The sequence below is a fragment of the Molossus molossus genome, unplaced genomic scaffold, assembly GCF_014108415.1.
Source record: "Molossus molossus isolate mMolMol1 unplaced genomic scaffold, mMolMol1.p scaffold_m16_p_1, whole genome shotgun sequence".
NCBI lineage: Eukaryota > Metazoa > Chordata > Mammalia > Chiroptera > Molossidae > Molossus > Molossus molossus.
In genome coordinates this window covers 179,305,772-179,326,893 of record NW_023425344.1, presented here as the reverse complement: position 1 = coordinate 179,326,893, position 21,122 = coordinate 179,305,772, and the positions used below count along the sequence as shown (strand labels likewise).

The following is a 21,122-nucleotide window of genomic DNA, read 5'->3' as shown; positions in this document are numbered from 1 at the left end:
CTGAGTTCTTGCCTCAGTTGAACACTGCTCCACCTCTACTTCCCTCAGTGTCTCTCCTGGCAGGGGCGCTCCATATACTGTGGCCATGGAAGAGGCATGGCCCCAACTCTGAGCCTGGGACTCAGATTAGCCAGGATACCCCATGGCCAGTAGGCATCTCAGCTGGATTTGGAGCAATGCGCGGAGATGATGGGGAGGAACTCCAGGCTTGCTCAAAGTATATCTCTCTCTGGAGATGGAGCCCTGGGGGGGCGAGAGGGGGGGGCTTATTCAGAGACGTCTGAGAATGTAGGTCACAGAAGGGTGCTAGAGGTAAAAGATCAGGACAGCCACACACCAATGTCCTTGGAACAGGTGGCCAGGAGGAGAGTGGGAGCTGTAGCAGTAGAGTGAGTAAGGAAACCCGCCCTGCCATTTATTAGCTACGTGACTTTTAACCTCACTTTCAAAGTCTTTACCTATAAAATTGGGGGCAAAAGAACCTGGCCAACTGCAGGCTACTGCATAGTGAAGTGGGATTCCAAAGAGACGATGGGTATGGTGATGTTCTGTAAACTAAACGGAGCAGGGATGGAAAGGATTCTGATTATTAACAGGAGAGCCCACTCTTCCCTGCCAGAGAAGCTTCCTACAGAGGACCAGCCTGCAATACAATAGGGATGCTCCGAGGCTAACCAGTCCTCCTGCTCCTGCCGTCTCAGCCCGGCCTTGATGAATTTCTGGTCAGACTGGGAGGGCAGGGCAGTTCAGGACAGAGTCCCCAGACCGATTCTGGCAGAGAAGCCCCCAAAAGAGAAGGAAGTGTCCTGATAAAGAGCCCCTGAAAGGTATGAGGCCCAGGAGGTTGCTGAGGTTCCCCAGGACTCTTGTTCTGTGAGATACCCCAGGGTGGGTCTGGTTGGCACTGTGGGGGCACAGGAGCCCTCAGCAGGTCACAAAGAGAGCTTGGCATTTCCCTCCAAAGACTCTCCCCACTGAATCCTCCAGATGTTGGCTGTAAGCAGCAGCCCGAACCAAGGCGGGACTATCTGGCAGGGTTTACAATCCACAGGTGAAGGGTGAGATCTCTCCATGCCAACTTAGGAAACACCATCAGGCTCCAGCCTGATGCTGCCCCTGCCCTGGCATCCCTGACAGGCTCTGCACCCTGGTCTAGCTTCCCTGGGTCTCTCTCAACTACTGTATCCTGAAGTGTGGGTGCTGGGCCTGCGCAGCCAAACATCTGGCAGATCTGGTTGGCTGTTGGGCAGTACCACAGGGCTGCCATCCCCTGGTCCCCCACGGCCCTTCCAGGATGAGCTGCTCTGGTGGGAGGCAGGCAGTGATGGATCATACACAGTCTCCTTCAGCGCCAGCCATAGGGTGTCCCGCTTCCCATTCAGCTGGCCTCGCTGAGATACTGACTGCTCAGTTTCATCCTGGTCCTCTGGGGTGGCACCCATGGAATCTGGCACCCGGGCACTGGGCTCAGAGGTGCTTAGGCAGGTCTCGTCGGAGACGCTGAGCCCCTCCAGGGTGCTGGCTGAAGAGCAGAGGCAGTCAGGTGGTTCTGCAGCCTTGGCCTTGGGGGTGTGGGCTGGGGCTTCTGGTGAGGCCTGCAAGGGCTCAGCCTTCTGCCCTTGGGAGTCCTGCCTGGCCTGGGTTTTGGGGCTGTGGCCAGCCTGCTTATAAGGGGAAGAGGTCTGCAGGGCTGGGCACTGGCTGAAGACTGCCTGGTGGTCCAGGAACAGCTCCCTTGGGGAGGTAGGGGCTGGTGGGGGCCGGGAGCAGCAGGGGCCATCATGAAGCTGTATATCCTCAGAGAGCACTGAGGGCCGGTGAGACAGTTTACTGGTGGCTGTGCTGGTGTCAAAGCTGGGGCTCCGGCGCCGTGACAGGGGCTGTAGCTCATACTGCTCTGAGCAGGATCCGTGACGCCCTCCTACTGACCCTGGTCGTGGGCGGCCTGCCTTCACCCCTCCTGGCTCCCCAGTTCCAGCATCCCATGGCAGGTGGGCACAGGGCCAGAGGATCTGCCCACAGTTCTTCTCTGGACCAAAAAAACAGCAGAGAGATTGGAAGAAGAAGCTGGCAAAGCCACAGCTGACGCACTTGACCATCATGAGGACAATGCCTAGCTTGCGATAGAGCAGCACTGTGGCAGGCAGCATGAGCACACCAGCTGCAAACAGGGCTGCGGCCCCCACGGCCGTGGCGCAACTGGTCTGGCGCAGGGAGAAGGCCACGCGGCTCAGGCGGTCCGGGTGTGGGCAAAGGTGATAGGAGATGCAGTAGTTGACAGTGAAGTCTACCGAGAGGCCCACAGAGGCTGAGAGAAAGAGTACCTCGGCAGTGTTGAGCTGCCACTCGAGTAGAACCAGGAGCCCCACGGTGAGCAGTACTGTACCTGCTACAGCTGCCACGGAGAACAGGCTGAGTGGAACATTCCAGGTGCCCAGCAGCAGTGTGGCAAAGGCCAGAGCCAGAGCCAGGCCCAGCACCACAGCAGGCTCGGTGCTCAGGCTGTGCTGCAGACTGTATAGCTCCAGACGGCTGGTGAACCAACCCTGGCGCAGGCCCGGAGGTGCCCTGCCCAGCTCTGCGGACAGCCAGTGGCTGACCTCGGTGTAGAAATGGTGGGCCTGGCTGTAGTCTGGACTATACTGGAAGTTGGTCTGGAACTGCAGGACCAGAGCAATTAGGCTGCCCTGGGTATTGAAGCGGGGCCCCAGGTCACCGGTGCTATCTGGGCCTTGCTCCAGAGCCATCATCTTGAGGCAGTGCAGGAAAAGCTGGGGTGCCCAGGGGAATCCTGAGTGGCCACAGCAGAGGCCAGGCCCCAGGCGGCCACAGCTGGGGCTCTCCATCCAGTGCTGCAGGGCCTCCACGAAGCACAGTGTGGGCCAGCCCTCTGGCTGGGCACCAAAAAAACTCTGATTCCGAGCTCTGTGGCAGAGTGCCAGCAACCAGCGCTGGGCCTCGGGGCTGCTGGTGGAGAAGGCAGGGTCACTTACCAGTGAGCTGTTGCTGCGAGGGTCCACGGGGTCCCCAGTGTCTACAGGTAAGATGCCCCACACCAAACTCACGGGCATGTGGCCACCCTCGCCTTCAGGCAGCCGCTCGAACTGGAACTGCTGGCGGTACTCCGCATCGAAGCGCTCGAAAGGGTGGCTGGGCCGGAAGACCTGGCCGCGGGGCGGCAGCAGGGTGGGCAGCCGCAGGCGGGGGCTGACGCCGGCGATGTAGGCGCCCCCTGCCGCCAGCGCTGTGAACCAGCAGATCCAAATGTAGCGGAACTTGATGACGCCGCAGGGCAGGAGGCGCTGGAAGAGCAGGCGCGAGGTGCCGCCCGCGGCCCTCCGTAGGCCGCGGAGCCGCCGGTGCAGCGCCAACGCCAGCCGCCGGGGCGCGCTGCTGGCCCACGGACCCCGCGCCCGGGCTGCACAGCTGCTCGCCAGATAGCGCTCGTGGAGCACGGCCGAGGAGGGCAGCCAGGCCAGCGTGAGCGCCAGGTGCGCCAGCACGGCCGTGCCCATGTAGAGGGCGAAGCAGCGCACGGCCGGCAGGCGGCTCAGGTAGCTGGCGTAGAAGGCCGCGCTGGTGGTGAGGCCGGAGACCAGCAGCAGATAGCCGAAGTGGTGCATGGTGCGGCCCACTCGCTGCGCCAGCCCCCCAGAGGGAAGCTGGCTCTTGCTGAGGCGCCAGAGGTCGAAGAAGATGAGGGTGTGGTTGGTGCAGACGCTGCTGAGCAGGACAAGGGCCGCCAGATTGACGAAGGGGAAGTAGGCCATGCGGAAGGCCACTCGGTAAAGAAAGAAGGCCACCAGCAGAGAGCCTAGAACTCCTAGCAGCACCATGAGTGTGAGGAAGAAGGAGCGCAGGTAGAGGGCGATGCTGAGGAAGATGGCAGCCAGGGCCAGCAAGGGGTACACCGTATCCTGGGCCAGGTAGTTCCTCAGCAGCTCCTCCTTGAGGCCCAGATCCATGCCGGTGATGGACGTGTAATTGTCAGAGAGCCTCCAGGGAGTGGCCAGGCGGTCCAGGTAGATGTCCATCATGGAGGCACCCTTTGGGGTGGGCAGGAAGAGCAGGCTGTACTTCAGGGAGGGCACCTGGTAGTCAGCAGTCTGGGGACTCAGAAAATCCCTGTCCAGCAGAAAATGCAGAAGTTGGTAGACAGCACTGCTCTGGGAGCACTTGGTGGGAACCTGGGCACAGCGTGGGGGCTTGTCTTGCCCAGGTCCCAGACAAGAGGGCACCAGGGCACCGCGGTGGTAATAGAGGGCACAGGTCCGAAGCAGGGCCAGTGTGCGGGCTGCATCTGCTTGCGTAGTGTCCAGGCAGGAGGAGCGGTTGGAGAGCACGGCCACATAGTTGCCCAGGGACCAGCTGGGGCAGCACTCGTTGGCTGCTCTACGCTGGCACAGAGCCCCAAATTGGGTATGGGAACGAATCTGTGGGGCACAGACAGCAGGAAAGAGCTCAAGAGCAGTGCAGGGGCCCAGGTGTCCCCAGCCCTGCCCGAGGCCCTCTCACTTCCTTTCAGGCTGCAGGGCAGAGGCAGAGATATATCCTGACAGCCCAGCAGAACTGGCTTGTCTCAGAGCTGCCTTTGGCTCCTGGCCAAGGTGTCAGCAGTTACTTCATCAAAGAGGAGCCTCAGAGATGCTGCTGAAACCCCAGCCTGAGAGGTCCTGCCCCAAGGGCCCCTGCAGGTCATGCACCCCAACTCTACACTGCCTGAGCCAGGAGTAAGAGTGGAAGTGGCAGTCACAGATGGAACGGGGCCAAAGGTCCAGGGAACTGGAACTGGAAGCGAACGATGAGAAAAGCAGAGGCCAAAACATTCCAGGATCAGGGTCACTGCCAAACCCTAGCCCCTTCCCCCCTCTGTCTACTAGTCTGCTTAAATCCTCTTAGGCACAGGTCTGTTTCTTTTTCAGACCTCATGTCTCCTTTTCTCTTCCACTTGCTGTTGACCTCACAACAACTGGTATAGTTACAGAGAGCACCTGTCTGGGAACCAGAGGTACTCTGTTCTGCCACCAACTGAATGCATGGCCTTGGATCTGAGATCATGGTAACAATAGTAACATTTATTGAGAGATTACTATTGCCAGGCATTATGCTATAGTTTTCCAAATTCTATCTTACTTGTCACAACATTCCTTTTTTTTAATTAAAAACTTTTTTTCTCTTTATTGATTTTTAGAAAGCAAGGAAGGGAGAGGGAGAGCAGGATAGAAATATCGATGAGAGAGAACATCAATTGGCTGCCTCCTGCATGCCCCCCACTGGGGATCTGGCCCACAATCTGGGCGTGTGTCCTGGCCGGGAATTGAACCGGCGACCTCTTGGTGCATGGGTCGATGCTCAACCACCGAGCCACACCGGCCGGACTGTCACAACTTTCTTATCCCCACTTTATATGTACAAAGACTGAGGCACTGAAAGGTTAAGAAACATGCCTGAAGTCGCACAGCTTGAGGGAGGGCACCTGGTAGTTAGTTCTCTGAATTCAGCTAGGGAATATTAGAGCTGGTCTTGAAATCAGGCATCTGACTCCAGAGCACATGTTCTTAACCAGTGTCTTTTGGTACTTTGGATACACTTGTGTGAAGTGAGCTGCTTGGGCTACTTTGTGGTGTTCACACTGTTTTTAGCAGCAAACCTTTCTGCAGATGTTATGGTGTGTGGTTGTCTAGTTAGCATGATTGCATTGGTGCTGCTTGGATTGATGGGGCCTGGGGGTCTTGGGCCGAGGCCTCCTTATCAGTTCTTGAGGCTCCTTTTCAAGACCTTTAGGAAATTCCCAGGTTCTGCACGGTCTGTCTTCCAACACTTGTGTTTTGGCTCTTCAGAAAACAGCTGACTTCTTTCCCCACCCCAACCTAGACCCTCTCAGCAGCATTGGAATGATTTTCTAAGCAGGGAATGCTCTTTTCAGTCCACCGAGGCAGTCCTGGCTCAGAAGTGTTCCTTTGAGATCAGGTTCTTGGTGTCCTGGTTCCCTCCCCACCCAGCCCCTGGTATTTCCCCAGTGAACTCACCTGGTCCTGTTCCATGCGACACATGGAATGGATGGCGTGTATGTTCCACAGGCTGCCCGCGGAGGTGGACATGAACACCAGCTGTGCATAGCTCTTCTCTGCAACACACCCCCCAGAGCTCAGCCCTTTGGCCCCAGGTCCTGGGCCCACCAAAGGAAAGATTCTTACCCAAGGCCATACGAGGTTCAGATTCTCAGGATGCTGAAACCTGTCCCTGGTTGCTCCATTATACACCTGCATTCCAGCTCCTGTGCCCCACCCACACCCAGCTTGACCCTACCTGGCTGGAGCACCTGAGACCTGCCTCATCTTCCCAGATGTAATCCAACTTCCTTGGCTTGAATGTGGCCAGTTGGCCTCCTTCCCTTTCTGTCTGTCCAGATTTGTTCTTCTGGGCCTTTCTGTTGTAGTACGTGAGGGTGGGGACCACCATTAAAGCCAGGACATGGCCAAGCTGAAGCTTACCAGGGGGGCCACAGAAGAAGTTTTCTTGCCCTCTGTCCACCAGGGGCTCCACCATCCTCCGGGGCCGGACCATGCCCTCCTGGTCACTCCAGGGTGCAGGGCTCAGAGTGGTGTGGGGATTTGAGCTGAGGTATAGAGAAAATGAATATCAGGAACTATCAAGGGCTGGGGTTCCCAGAGGAGGCCAGACACTACTCTCTAGAGGTCTCCAGCAAGCCCCTCTGACCTGCCTTTGGAGAGGTCACCTGGTGGCCTCTCCCTAGAGACCTCATTTTTTTCTCCCATTCCCCCCAAATGTATGGAAAGATGGGAACCCATTACCTGTTCAGCTCAAGGTCTGGAGAAAGGGAGAGCTGCTTCTGGGAGCCCGTGAGGGTCTGCAGTGCTCTCCAGACCACTAGCTTGCGTCCAATGTCTGTGTCCCGAGGCTCAAAGCCCTGCGGGAAGGAGGAACGAGAAGATCAGCCAAGCAGGAGGAGGGGTTTTTTATCTGGTCCTTCTCCGCTCTGCCCCTTTGGGTCCCTGGAGCAGCGAAGGCCAGCCTGCCTGCCTGGATTGTTGAATGGGAGCATCACCTCTATACCATCTTCCCAACTCTCTCTGTAGGCTAAGAGCCCACCACTGCTACCCCACCCCCAGCTGGGACACTCCCACTTGTTGCCCAGACTTAGAAGAGGTGGCCAGGCCTGGGACCCCCCTCCCTCCCCTTGGCCCCTCACCAGCAAGGGCTTGGAGATGTCAGGCAGGTGGCCCCCCAAGAGTCCAGCCAGGGTGCAGAGGAGGATGACAGCTAGACACAGCAGCAGCACTGCCACTGGCCACTCAGCAATCAGCTGGGAATAGCTGGAAAAGAGGAAGAGAGCCCACATGAATTGGTGTTGGGTGTGGTAGCGGGGGCTGGGTGAGCTTAGGAGCCACCACGAAGGGGTGGTGGAGCTGTATGAGGTACAGCCTGGTCATCCTAGGGGTCAAGAGAAGGCCTAGGCCTACCTCTTTGGCATCCGGAAGGCCTGCTCCTGCCTGTGGAATAGAAGAAAAGACACTTGCTTGCCAGAGTCCTCATAAGGTGGGGGGAGGGGAGGTTGGGAGATAGAGGAAGATGGTATCAACCCTTTTAGGCTTTCCCACACCACAGCTACCACCCTTACTTTCTCCCCTGTCCAGGCTGCCGCCTTCATCAGCAGCAGGGGACATCCCGGGCTGCTGTATTGATGGAGTCTAGAACCCAGGGGGTTGGCCCTACTTTTTATCCCCACCCTACCTTGCAGTGGCAACTAGCAAGCTGCTGGACCCCTCCTTACCTGACGCTGATCACATGGTGCTGCACTGATGGCGGCTTCCAGGCCCCACCATGCTGTGAGGGGGCTGGGGAGGGGCTGAGGCTGGAGCCATGGGAGCACAGAGCTGCCCGGTCCCCGAGCCCTGGCAAGGAACTTCCCCCCCGGCATTCCTTCGGTGCCCGGGCATAAGTGAAGTGGGCAGGGGCCAAGGGGCTGGATGGGCCCACAGGCTGGAGGGTAGAAGTTGCTGGTGGAGGTCCCGAAGAACTAGAAGGGTCCTCAAGGGGACAGCTGTGGAGGGAGCAGCTTCTTTCTGGGCTTGCCTCAGGGGCCACGGCCTTGCTCTGGGACCTGGGGAGAGAAGAGGCAGGGAAGACTGGGTGAGGCTCACTGGTGAGATTTTTCTGTTACTAGTCCTAGAGGAGAGGCAAGGAGGGTGCATCTACATCTCAGCCTGCCTCTTGGGGGTCCATTGTCTTATTCACTCATCTGTCCATGCACTCAAAAAACAAAAACAAAACCACATTACTGTTAGCCTGCTACATGCCAGACACTGTGCTAGGCAACGAATGTGCTTTTACATGTATGATCTAATTTACTCCTTTCAAAAACCTATAGGGGAAGTACTTTCCTTGTTTATAGATTTGAAAACTGAGGGTCAGTAAGATGTGAAGAGCTGGGCCTCGAACCCAGTTCTGACTTGCAGCCCTGTGTTCTTTCCGCTACAGTCACTGGTTCATTCTCTTGTTAGATATTTATTGAGCACCTGCTGCATGCTTGTCCCCACAGATAATTGCTCCTCTCCCAGATAATTACATAGCTCACACTCTCTCTTTATTCCATTCTCAGTTCAACTATTATTTTCTTAGAGAAGCCTTCCATGACTACCCTTTCTAAATAATCACCCACCGGTTCTCCATCTCCCTACCTGCTTTATATTTTTTTAGAGCATTTGTCACAACTGGACAGTATATTATATAGTTGTCGTGTTTATTCCTGTCTCTCATATTGAATGTGAGCTCTGGAAGAGCAGGGGCCTGGTACGTTTGTTCATCTCTATCCTCAGCGCCTTGAACAGTGCCTTGGACACAGAAGGTGCCTAGGGAATGTTTATTGAATGAATACCGAGTGCCAGACAGGCTGCCAGTCGTGGTGCTAGGATAATGAAGGCCTCGTCCTTGTCCTCTAGGCACTCATAGTAGGTGGGAGATGTGCATAGTCTAACATGTTGAATTCTGTGAGAGAAGAAGTCACAGAGGGCTTATGGGGCCCAGAGGAGGGCCAACCTTCACAGGCCTGGGGATAGTTAGAGAAAGTTGGCAGAGGCAGCTGCTGCCTTTCCACCAACCTTGGGACATAGGACTGAAGGTTTGCTTTGCAAGGGTGTGCACCGTTGGGGGATGGAGTGGGGACCCCCAAAGAATTTGCCAGGGTGGGGTCAGAAATAGATTCCTCCTCCAAAATTACTAGTGAGGGCAACACTCTTGGGTAGGGACTCAGCCCCACTCCTTGGGTGTGGGGATAGATGGAGTCTCACCCCAGTGACAGGGTTACCAGACCTAGGACACAAGAAGATGGCCACAGAACAGAGTGCAGGGTTCCCCAGGGATTCTGGGCCGGGAAGCCTTGGAAGAGTCCTGTCTCTTTCCCGCCATCTCCCTGGATCACGTGGCCTGTCAGAGGTTATATACCTTCCACAGGACAGCCAGGTGTATGCTAACCAACCTTGGTTTCCAGTCCTGCCTGCTGCACTGCTGAAGGGGCTATGGACCCAAGTTCTGATGCAAGTGGACACTGCCCACAGAAGCCAGGTTCTGCCCAGAGACCAAGTAGAGGAACTGTAAAGAACAGGCAAGCTCATCTTCTTCCTCCCAGAAGGCTGGCTGGCTGGCATAGCAGCAGTCTGAGGAGAATGACCCCCATGCTGAGAATGAAATGGGGGAGCAGTGGAGGTGTACTCCTGGCTCCATCCATCCTTTAACTCTGGGACCTTGGGAAATACACACAATTCTTGGAGCATTGGCATCATGTCTGTTGCTTGAGGGTATAATGATAAGGACCCCTCCCGTGTTTGGTATTAACTGATACAATGTATGTGAGGTGCCTGGCATGGAGCCTGGCATGGGAAAGACACATTTACTTTCCTGCCCCTTCTCACACTCAGTGCTGCAGGGAGCATGTAGTATAAGAAGTATATTTATATTTACAATTTGACCTCTCTAGGCATCTCAGATAATATATCTTTTAAAAAAAAATTTTTTTTTATCCTCACCTGAGGACATTTTTTGCATTTATCTTTAGATAGAGCAAGAGGAAGAGAGGGAGGCAGAGAGAGAGAGAGAAACATTGATGTAAGAGAGACACATCGACTGGTTGCCACCCACACGACCCCAACTGGGGCCAGGGACAAACTGCAACCAAGGTACGTGCCCTTAGCAGGAACCAAACCTGGGACTCTAGTCCGCGGGCCAATTCTTTAACCACTGAGCCAAACTGGCCAGGGCTCAGATAATATATCTTTATTGAAGGCCCTGGCTGGGCAGCTCAGTTGGTTAGAGTATTGTCCCAATATGCCAAAGTTAAGGGTTCGATCCCTGTCAGGGCACATATAAGAAGTAACCAATGAATGCATAAGTAAGTGGAGCATCAAATCAGTGTCTATCTGTCTGTCTGTCTCTCTTTTTCCCTCTCTCTCTCTAAAATGAACTATATATATATGAACTTCTCATGCCTTGAGAATCTCACTACATATATAATTATAAACATTTTTCTTTATTATTATTATTATTATTATTTTTATCCTCACCCGAGGATATTTTTTCCATTTTTTGTTCAGATAGAGTGGGAGGGAAAGTGAGGGAGAGAGAGAGAGAGAAACATCAATGTGAAAGGGACACATCGAGTGGCTGCCACCCACACGACCCAGCCAGGGCCAGGGACAAACTGCAACCAAGGTATGTGCCCTTAGCGAGAACTGAACCTGGGTCTCTCTGGACCATAGGCCGACACTCCAACCGCTGAGCCAAACCGGCCAGGGGCTCTTTTATTATTTTTATATTTTATTTTATTTTATTTTTTTATCCTCACCCAATGACACTTTTTGCATTTATCTTCAGATAGAGCGAGAGGGAGAGAGGGAGGAAGAGAGAGAGAAACATCAATGTGAGAGAGACACATCAACTGGCTGCTACCCACATGACCCCAACTGGGGCCGGGGACAAACTGCAACCAAGGTACATGCCCTTAGCGGGAACCGAACCCTGGTCTCTCTGGACCGTGGGCCGACACTCTAACCACTGAGCAAAACCAGCCAGGGCAATATTTTCCTTTTTTAAAAAATACTTTCCTTTTTGTTATCTAAAACTTGCATCAGAATTTGATCTCATGATTTAAATCACTGATACTTATTAGTTTTTGTTTTATTTTTTTACTAACAACGTTTAGAAAAATAGGAATTTGACCAATGTTGTTCTAAAGCAAGACCTCAGATGATCCCATAAAGTTAACAACATAGCTACCCATGTCTTAGCTGTTAAAAGACCTTATGGGCCCATCTCCATGGGCCAAAAGGAAGCTGGATAAATGGCCTGGGTTTATATATATAAATGTGGGCATCTACCTCTTTAAGGTTTTTATTCTGCAGGTATTTTTTGAGTACCTAACATATGCTGAGCATTGTGCTTGGCTTGGATTGGATCCTGAAGGCATGAAGATGACCTGTTAGTCTTGGTTTCCCTTTTAGAGCAAGGCCTGCCTTCCGGAGGTCAGGAGGGTGGGGCAACCAGGGTGCCTATTTCAACTTCCCATGGCCTAAAAGCACTCACTGAGCACTGGACTTGTGCTAGCAGCCAGGCTCCCACTTGGAGTGTCAGTTTCTTTTCATTAAGGGAAGCCAGCACTTGAGGGGGTGCCAGAGGAAAACATGAGCACTCTCCTTTAACCAGTCTACCAAACCTCATAAGCCCAACTCCTTCCTTCAGTGGCTTCTTTTCAAGTGCGATTCCAGCCTCTACCATTGATTTGCTTCTACTGGGGTCTTCCTGGTGCCAACCCCTTTCTTTTAACCCCTTATTTCCCCCTCCAGGGACCTAGGATCTGCTATTCCCAAATCTCACCCTTTTTTATTGTGTCCATCATGGTCAGTATGGTAGAGTTTTTTTTGTTGTTTTTTTTTTAATTGATTTTTTTAGAGAGAGAAGGGAGAGAGAGAGAGAGAGAACATTGATATGAGAGTAAAACATCAAACATCAACTGATTGGCTGCCTCTTGCGTGCCCCCTACTGGGGATCAAGCTGGCAACCCAGGCATATGCCCTGAATGGAAATTGAATTGGCAACATTTCAGTGCACAGGAGGATGCCCAACCAACTAAGCCATACCGGCCAGGGAAATATGGTAGAATGTGAAACCTCCACATTCTGACTGCTGTAGAACTGGGCCTTTGTCTCAACTCTTTCAAGGAGAACAGCCAAACTCTTCACAATAAAAGGTTTCTCCTGCCAGCCCCTGCTGCCCTCTGTTCTCAGGAGACCTAGTACTAATATGACTTAAGTACTCCAGGCCATGCTTCCCCAGGGGGCTTTCAATCTCACCCTCTCAGTTCCATGGCTCTGACTGGGATAAGCTACTTCCTGGGCTGCCTGCCTGGGCTCGCTGGCTTGTAAGCCAAGTGACTGAGGCAGGCAGGCCGGAGGATGGAAAGTAGTGACACAGGCCTCCTTAAGAAGCCAAAGTCACAGCAGCCAGGGCCTAGCTGACAGGGCTCCAGACACAGAGCCCCCATTTGGGAGTTTCATAAAGGGCAATGCACATGTGCATTAACCTTGCTTCCAAACCCACAGACACATAGCCATATGGATGCCTATGTGATCCTGCAGAGTGGCCAGGATAGATGGAACAGAAGTTCACACCACTTGGAAAATAAAAAGGTAATTTTTAAAAATACAAAGAATAAACTATTTCATATTGCTCTGTAGTTGATGCGTTAGTAAAGGACTGTGTGTGTGTGCACACGTGCACGCAAGTACACACCATCATATTCACTGTGTATCTATCCCCAGAGTTCTACTTAGTTCAATAGGAGTATATTTGTGTTTCTTGAATTGAACTGAGTCCCTTTGCCTGATTAGTATCCAGGGTCTCTGGGGAAGTGCAGAGAGGGGCCAGAGGTCCCACGGAGTTGTTGGAGGAGAACAAGTGGTTCCTGTGCCCAAAAATGACCTTCATGTGCAGGGGAAGTGAGCAGACCAGATAGCGTGATCCTTGGCAAAATATACAAGGCACCAAATGACTCTCCAGCTCCTTCTAAAGAGTGTCCTGGCCCCAGCCCCATGCTCTGCCCTGCCACTGTCCCTGCCCTGTCCACCCCTGACTCTTTGGTCAGGTCATGGTCTCAGGTAGACCCTGGTCCAGGGAACACATCTTCCTGTGTCCCACCCCTTTGAAGAAATCTCTGTGCCTTTCAGACGGAGAGGTGGCTAAATCTCTCCAGGCTGATGTGTTACCAATAGAGGGAAGAAAATATCTGTCTTCATTTGTTGAGCCTCCTCTTGTTCTGAGGTACAGAATGTACATTTTAACTGAAGCACTCTGGAGACCATGTGTCCACCTCTGCTTTGTGCCTCCAAAGAATGCCTCTTATTTCAGTGCAGGCAGGATGGAAAGGCAGTGTCCTGTCAGAGGAGGGATTCTGGAGGCAGCAGATCAATTAGGGCAAGAAATTGCACCATATTGCTACCTGGCTGGACTGTTTCCTTTCATATATGGTGGAGGAAGAGAGATGAGAAGCATCAAGGTCTGGACCCTCAGCTGGACGGTGTTCCCCTGGTCCCACCAGCCTGGGACTCCTTCAGGGATGATTCTGACCAGTGGCCTGAGCCTCTAAGCCTGTCCACCTTAGTCCCTCCAGTGAGTGCCGGTAGCTGCCACATGTGAAGACTCTGGCCCACACGTGCGCAGCTGGCCATGCAGGGTAGAGTGGAGACTGACGGTAATGGACAAAGACAGTCCCTCGTGTGGCCGCTGAGTGTCTGCCCTCCCCAGGACACACACCTTGGTGAGACTTCCATCTATGACACACGCACACCTTCCAGCACACTGACATGCTGGAACCCGACTGAGGTCCGCCGCAGGCTTGGGGCTTACTGAGAAGATGTGGGGGCAGGGCCTGGAGGGAGGGGCTAGGAAGGCCTAAGGGAGGAACTCCGGGCCTAAGAGGAAAGGTAGGAAGAGTGGGTGGGGCAGGTACCGAGGCTTTGAGGGCAATGGGGGCTGACAGTAGGGGGTATCAAGAAGAGAGAAAATTGACTAGGCAGAATGAGGGCGTGGCCAGGGGGACTGGAGCTTGGAGGCCTGGGAAGGGGCTCTAAGAGGGGCTAGAGAATGAATGGGGACATGTATGGCGGCTACTGGGAATATCTGGGGCGGAGATGCTGGGAAGGTCTATGAGTTGGGTCTGTGGAGTGGTATGCCCTACCTGTCCGGGGAGCTGCCATCTGCGGCCAAAGGATCCCCCTCGTGCCGCTGATCCCCTTCTGGACCCGGGCGGGGAGCCGGACTGCTACCGGTGCTGCTGCTACCTCGGTCCATGCCCGTGGGCGGCGCCGCTGTCCGAGCGCTGGTGCTGAAGCTGTCGAGGGGCGGGCTCCTACGCATGCGTAGATCACTGGGCAGGGCCGACCAAGAGCCCAGCCAATGGGCGCGGCACCGGGGGGCGGGGACAGAGGCTGCCCGCGGCGCCGCTGCCCAGAGCCGGAGGCGCTCTGTCTTTTAAGACCGGGGGCTGTTGGCGTGGGCGGCTCTAACCAGGCCAAGTCTAAGAGCCGCTGTTAGGAGTCCGGCTCTCTGACTGTAGTCTGCACATTGGCCTTTCCTGAGAGACATCGATCTTCAGGAAGCGCGACCCAAGCACAATATAGAAAGCCTCACAACTTGAAATGCAGACTTTTCCACTCGGAAAGAAGGAGCAGCTCCACGCCTGCACTTCATGGCACAGGACACTGAAGAGTCGAGAGGTCGGGTGACTAGTCCCACATTTCTTTCGGCTCCGCTCCGTTCAGCGACCCCCTTTCCTCCCCAGTGGGGCTAGGCGCCTGCTCAAGTTGCGTCTTCCTTTACGTTCATCTGGACCTGGCCCTGAGTCTGCGCCCGTCAGGCCCATCAGACGCGGAGCCCCAATTCTGTTATTCCAGTGTGGAGTATAGGCAGCGTGCAAGGGGTGTGGATACACTCAGAGAATCCCTGGTTCCTTTTCTTATAATCATCCACTTCATCCAGTACCCACTCACTCCAGGGCACTTGCTGCCTTCCCAGCCAGCAAGACAGGCCTGGCTAGAGGGCTGTAGTAACACTAGAATAGATAGGGGCAGTGTAAAAAGTCTGGGAGCTGGAGGGTGGAGAGAGTCCCAGATGTAGAATTTGCAAGAAGTAGAATTCACAGCAAGCAGTCTGGATGTGTGTGCAGGAAGGTGCCTTGGCTGAAGAATGGGGCTGGGGAGACAGAATGTAGAAGCATTTGGACTATAGATATTCCTAAACTGTGCAAATCCCGTTCTGTGCAGGGCATTGGTCAGCAGGAGATGGGGGTGGGGAAATCTAGATGTGTAGAAGTTGTGGGCCTGCTCTGAGTACCTTAGTTTGGTTGGAGAGATAAAAGGCTAGCCCATAAATTGGTGCTGACTGGGTAGGATGTGGTCAGGCCCATGTGATAGTTAATATAAGCTGTAGAGAAGGAGGCAGTGTGCAGAAATAGGACCTCTCTTTTCCCAATGGATTTTAGGGAAGGCTTCATGTTGATGGTGGAGCTTCAGGTGTCTTGGAAGCAAGGAATTACTGACTTGGGGGTAGGACAGGGTGGTGGTGGTCATGGTGAGAAACTATGCAAAGTTAAGGAGGCTGGAAAGTTCAGTGTATGTTTAGGGACTGGTGAGAAATACATCTGGATAGTAGGGATCCATTAAAGGCTTGTGATCTATAAAGTGAGGCATGCAAGATGGAACTCTAGAAGATTCGCCAGGTCTGGGTGTATATGATGGGGTAGAGGTGATGAGGCCACAATTTGGGTTGTTTGATGGAAGGAAGCAGAAGTGAACAGGGAAAAAGAGGTGGCCTTATACAACCATATGCTATGGAAACCAGTGAGCCAAGCTTTTGAGAATGCCTGGCTTGGTATCCCATTCCCACAACTAGAGAACTCAGAGACCACTGGGCCCCCTGAGTGACAGGTTGGATGTGAAGGAAGACAGGCTCTTTTAAAGAGTAAAACATGGCATCCAGGCCAGTGTGGCTCAGTTGGTTGGAGCGACATCCTGTGGACTGAAGGGTCATGGGTTTGATCCCCAGTCAGGGCATGTATGGGAAGCAACTTATAGATGTTTCTCTCTCTCTCTCTCTCTCTCTCTCTCTCTCTCTCTCTCTCCCTCTCTCTCTCTCTCTCTCCCCTAAAAAAAAAAAAAAGGCCTTTAGGAGGCTCTTTATTAGGAAGAAAAGATTGGTTCAGGCTCCATGTCAGATCAGCAGGGCAACCCACACAGGCTCCCTATTCTTATGTCTCGTTTCTTCTGTTTTCTCAGTGATGTGGACCAGGGGGTGGCCCACAGGGCCCTGGGGGTGGCTCCCCTCTGGGGCATTGCCCAAGGCTAGGGTTATGGCCATGCCTATGACCATAGCAGTGATCCTGTGGAAAGCCAAATGAACAATGTTAAAATCAGAGATGAGTGCCAATTTCACCCCAAATCAACTCCCTCCCTTCTCCCTTCTCCCTATACCCTACTGTAGAGGACTCAAGATTCCTGGGCACTAGCAGGGGATCATGGTGGAGGGTTGGGAGGCAGGGACAGCAGTGACAGTTCCTAGCTCTGGGCCTTTTGCTTTGATGAAGCCAGAGCACTGAGCAGACAAAACGGGAGGAAGCTAGATTCATTAGTCTCCATTCCTTGAGCTGAAATATGACTCCTACTCCCTGGACCTCAGTTTATTTTATCTGTAATGAAGAAGCAGAATCATCTCAATCTCATCTTCCTTCCATTACCCAGGAACCCTTGTAGAGTGACTAGAGGTTTTGCCATGTTAGGTACTGCAAGCTGACTGTACTTAGAAGTGAAGGTAGCTGGGGAGGCTACAGAGGAGCTCACTGTGGGCCAGAGGCAAGGAGAAGACAGGAGGCAGGGTCAGGGGATTTGCTGGAGTAGAGGAGAAGGAGGAGGAGGAACGTAGCTGGAAGGTGGGAGGAAACCAAAGATAGGAGGTGGCAAGTCAAGGGTGTGCATATTCACTATGTAGGTAGTGGATGCATGTGTGTAGGTACAAGGTTGTGTATTAATTTACATACAAATAGCCATGTCTGTGTACATGTACATGGGTGGGTGCAAATACATGCCTGTTGTGTACACAGATACAGGTATATGGTTATATGTGCATGGTAGTATATACAGGACAATGGGAGTGTGTGAGAACCCCTGCCTGTCCCTGAATAGGTGCCAGACTCAAGAAACCAGAAAGAATAGAAAGTAAAATCAAGGCTTTCCTGCCCGAGCCAGAAGAGGCCTGGAAAGAGGGTAGTTTAATTTTTTGTCTTGGCTAGAATCACTCCTGAGGCCTCAAGGTCAGAGGAGTTTCTCTGCCTCTTGCCACATGCCCAGGGAAGAGGAGAGAGATACCACTTTGCCTGGGATCCTGAGGAAGTAGGAGTAGGGCTGTGCCCCTACTCTAGGAGTGAGATAACTTCCCAGTCTACTTCTGCCCCCTAGAGCCTGGTAAAGACTTGGGGAGTGGAGGTAGTCATGGGGTGGTGGCGGAGGGTGGGGAGAGGCAGGCTCTAGGACTAGGGACTTTCCTGTGACCACGTTAGAGCAGCCCTGACTCAGTGATGCCTGGCAATGACCCTTTCTTACCCTGCCTGCATTTCCTTCTATGACTCTTTTTATGGTGGGACCCGTTCCAGGCCTAGGAGCTGGGTCTGCTGGTGGTAGCCAATGAAGCGCCAGGGGGCAGGAAAGAGAGCTGGCAGCCTCTCTTCTCTGGCCCAGGCAGGTCATCGGGGCCCTGTAGAACGGGGTTTGGGAGCCGGCCAGCTGTAGGGGTAGCCAGGAAGGCAGGGAAGCATGAACAGGCGGGGAAGCAGCAGGAGAGAGGATGTGCTGCTGGTGCAGGGAGGAGATATGAGGAAAGGAGAGAGACAGATGGGAAAACAGGAGAGCAGCTGAAGAGAAGGCTGCAGCCAGCAGGGGGTGGATGAGTCTGTGGGGCTGATGGCTGAGCCTGCTCCCTGCTCTTCATTTGGGAAGGATAGGGAGGCTGCTAGAGGTCTGGAGGACATGGCAATGGGGAGGAAAAAGGGAAGACAAGTGTGAAACTTTCCTAACGTCTGACCTGTGGGAGAGAAAGGGGGAAAAAGCAGCAGCTTTGGTCATTTGGTTCTGCAGTGAGAAGTCTGTCCTCTCCCTGGTACTGATTTTGTGCCCACCCCCCACCTCCAACAAGGCTCCTCAGACTTGGTCACTTGCCTGACCATTATTCCTTCCTTCATTCACTCAACAACAGATATATGTATATTGAAAGTCAGTGCAAAGTTCACCTATGCATTCCCGTTTGCTCAAGAGCTGGCTGAGTCCTCTTGGGTGGAGTGGGCCAGTTAGGAAGTGTGGGTTCTTGACCCCACCCTGTCAGCTCTCTGCCCTCCAAACCTCAGAGAAACTCCATGACACTAAGGGAGGCACTCTGCTGTGACAAACCCTGTTCTTCTGTTTCCACCTCCAGAAAGGCCCCAGCCTGCTTCCCCACCTGCCCTTCCCCCAAATCCCACTTTTTTCAGCCTCTGCTCAGACCCTCAGCTGTTTGTTGGCTACTGTTTATGATCTTCTGTTCCCCTCCCTTAGTCTTTGCTCATATCTCCTGTCACTTGAAAATCTGTCTTGCTCAACTCTATGTTGCCTTCCTGCAGATATCTGTTTAGATTGGGCCATCCTGCCTGCTCAGCTGCAGATCCAATTGGGTCATTCTTCAGTAACCAATTGGAGTGGTCCTGGGTGTTCTGAAGGGCTCCACTGGTGGGAATTGCCTACTCAATGAGACTTAATATTTCTTAAGGACCAAGATGGTCTTTTGTTCCCTTTGAGGGAAGCCAATGGCATAGCTGCCAAGAGCTGAGTTCTGGGCTCCAGACCTAGCTACACCCCCATGGCCTTGCCCTGAGCATAACCCCCTAATTTTCTTGGGTCTCATGTGTACAATGGGAGAAGTATCTGTCTGATTATCTCCTGAGGTTGAAGATCTAGTGAGATGAGGGATGTATGAGGATGTTTCTTAAACTGTAAAGTTTTCTACGAAGTATGAGATTGTTTTCATTTTGGAAGCCTACCACCACCTTTACACAAACACACATTCTTGGCATGCAGTGGATATAGCCGACTGATTGCCCCTGCCTTTGCCGCTCTCCTTCTTTCTCTCTTTCTTCTTCCACCCCACAGCTTCCCAGCCACAGCAGTTACTCGCCCATCTTTATGCGGCAAGTGCAGAGAGTGACGGAAGGAACACCTGTGGTTCAACAGGTACATTTTAGTTTACTGTAATCTAAATCTAACCTTTCCTCGTTCCCTCCCAGGGATATATACACAAAGCCCATTCAAGGGCTAAAAGAGATAAAACCACTTCTCCTGGCTTATCTTGGTACCTAGTGTGGAGCTGGGCACTGAGTAGGTACCAGGCATGAGTGCTGAATGGATACAGTGGGTTCACTCACATGGTGGGTAGACAGAGACATGTGAGCATCATACATTGTTCCCTGAACCCCACACCCTCACACTTGACCCCCAGACTCACAAGCATGTATTAATCCAATTCCACTTGGGTCAATGTTAATTATTCATGTTGTGTGCCTATGTGCCAGGTCATGGCACCCAGTTCGTATAGATTCTTGTCCCTGTAGAGATACCTGGCATAAAGGTGGGAGAGGGTGGGACCCAAAGACCTTTGCAAGTGAATGGGAAGCCTTCCAGGATCCAAGCTACTTGTTTCTGTCTCCTCTCTCCAGGATTGGAAGTTGGTGGGAGGCCTAGGGTCTGAGCCAAGTTGTCATTCACCAACAACAGTGTTCTCATTGGATGGAGCTACTGAGGTACTCTGGTGCCGAGGTTGGCCTTATCTTGCTTGGGGCACATAGGTCACAATGGACAACCCAGAATGGACCAAGTGTACACACAGTACTTTCATTTTTTTCTGATCCACAAATTAGAATGTATTATGTAACAAAATACCAAATGTTTGACATCAGGGCTCTCTGGTACTCATATAGTTGCTGAACATAGAAGCACAAATGTTCACACACACACACACACACACACACACACACACACGGAAGACCGGCCCCCTTGTGCCTCTTAAGCCACCCATTTTGCTGGCTTCTATTTATACCACAAATGTTCAGCTGAAGTCAGCTTCCAAGCTGTGCTCAATGGTCCTACCTGCCCCCTATCCTCCCCCTTAATGAATGATGAGTCCAGAAGAGATCCATGGGGCTGGGCATGGGAGAGGGAGCAGTAAAGAAAACCTTAGGGCCAGCCAGCATCTGGCTTGGAAGAAAGAGAAAACACAGGCTTTGGAAAAACACAAACAATCCAATTGAAAAATGGGCAGAACATCTGAACAGACATCTCTCCAAAGAAGACATATAGATGACCAACAGGTACATGAAAAGATGCTTAATGTCACTAATCATCAAGGAAGTGCAAATAAAAACCATGAGACATCTGTTCAAAACCATGTGAGACCTGTTAGAATGGCTATAACAAGTGATGGTAAGGAGGTGGGGACAAGGGAACCCTAGTGTACTGTTGGTGGGAATGTAAATTGGTGCAGCCACTATGGAAAACAGTATGAAGTTTCCTCAAAAAGTTAAAACTAGAACTACCATATGAACCACCAGCTATTTCACTTCTGGATATTTAAAGAAAATGAAAATACTACATAGAAAAGATATCTGCACCCCCATGTTCACGGCAGCATTATTTACAATAGCCAAGACATAGAAGCAACCTAAGTGTCCACTGATAGATAAACAGATAAAGAAAATGTTATTACGCGCACGCGCGCACACACACACACACACACACACACACACGCACACACAGGAATATTATGCAGTCATAGAAAAGGAAGGAAATCTTGCTATTTGCAACAACATGGATGGACCTTGAGGACATTATGCTGAGTGAAAAAGTCAGACAGAAAATGACAAATACTGTATGATCTCACTTATATGTGGAATCTAAACAAACAAACAAACAAACCCAGAATACAAAAACAAAACAAATGAAAAATCCTCAGCTTATAGACACAAAGAACAGATTGGTATT

At 52.4% G+C, this 21,122-nt stretch overlaps 1 protein-coding gene across 1 annotated transcript; it reads right to left on the bottom strand.

The window, feature by feature from the left end:
• Positions 1-891: 891 nt before the first annotated feature.
• DISP2 (dispatched RND transporter family member 2) lies at positions 892-14,361 on the bottom strand. The gene is made up of 8 exons (XM_036243342.1): positions 14,249-14,361; positions 7,796-8,125; positions 7,485-7,514; positions 7,214-7,337; positions 6,816-6,931; positions 6,495-6,619; positions 6,030-6,127; positions 892-4,433 (listed from the first exon to the last, which is right to left on the bottom strand). Exons 1-8 carry the CDS (start codon positions 14,359-14,361, stop codon positions 1,173-1,175), a joined length of 4,197 nt encoding a protein of 1,398 aa, XP_036099235.1. The 3' UTR covers positions 892-1,172.
• Between the last annotated feature and the right edge of the window lie 6,761 nt (positions 14,362-21,122).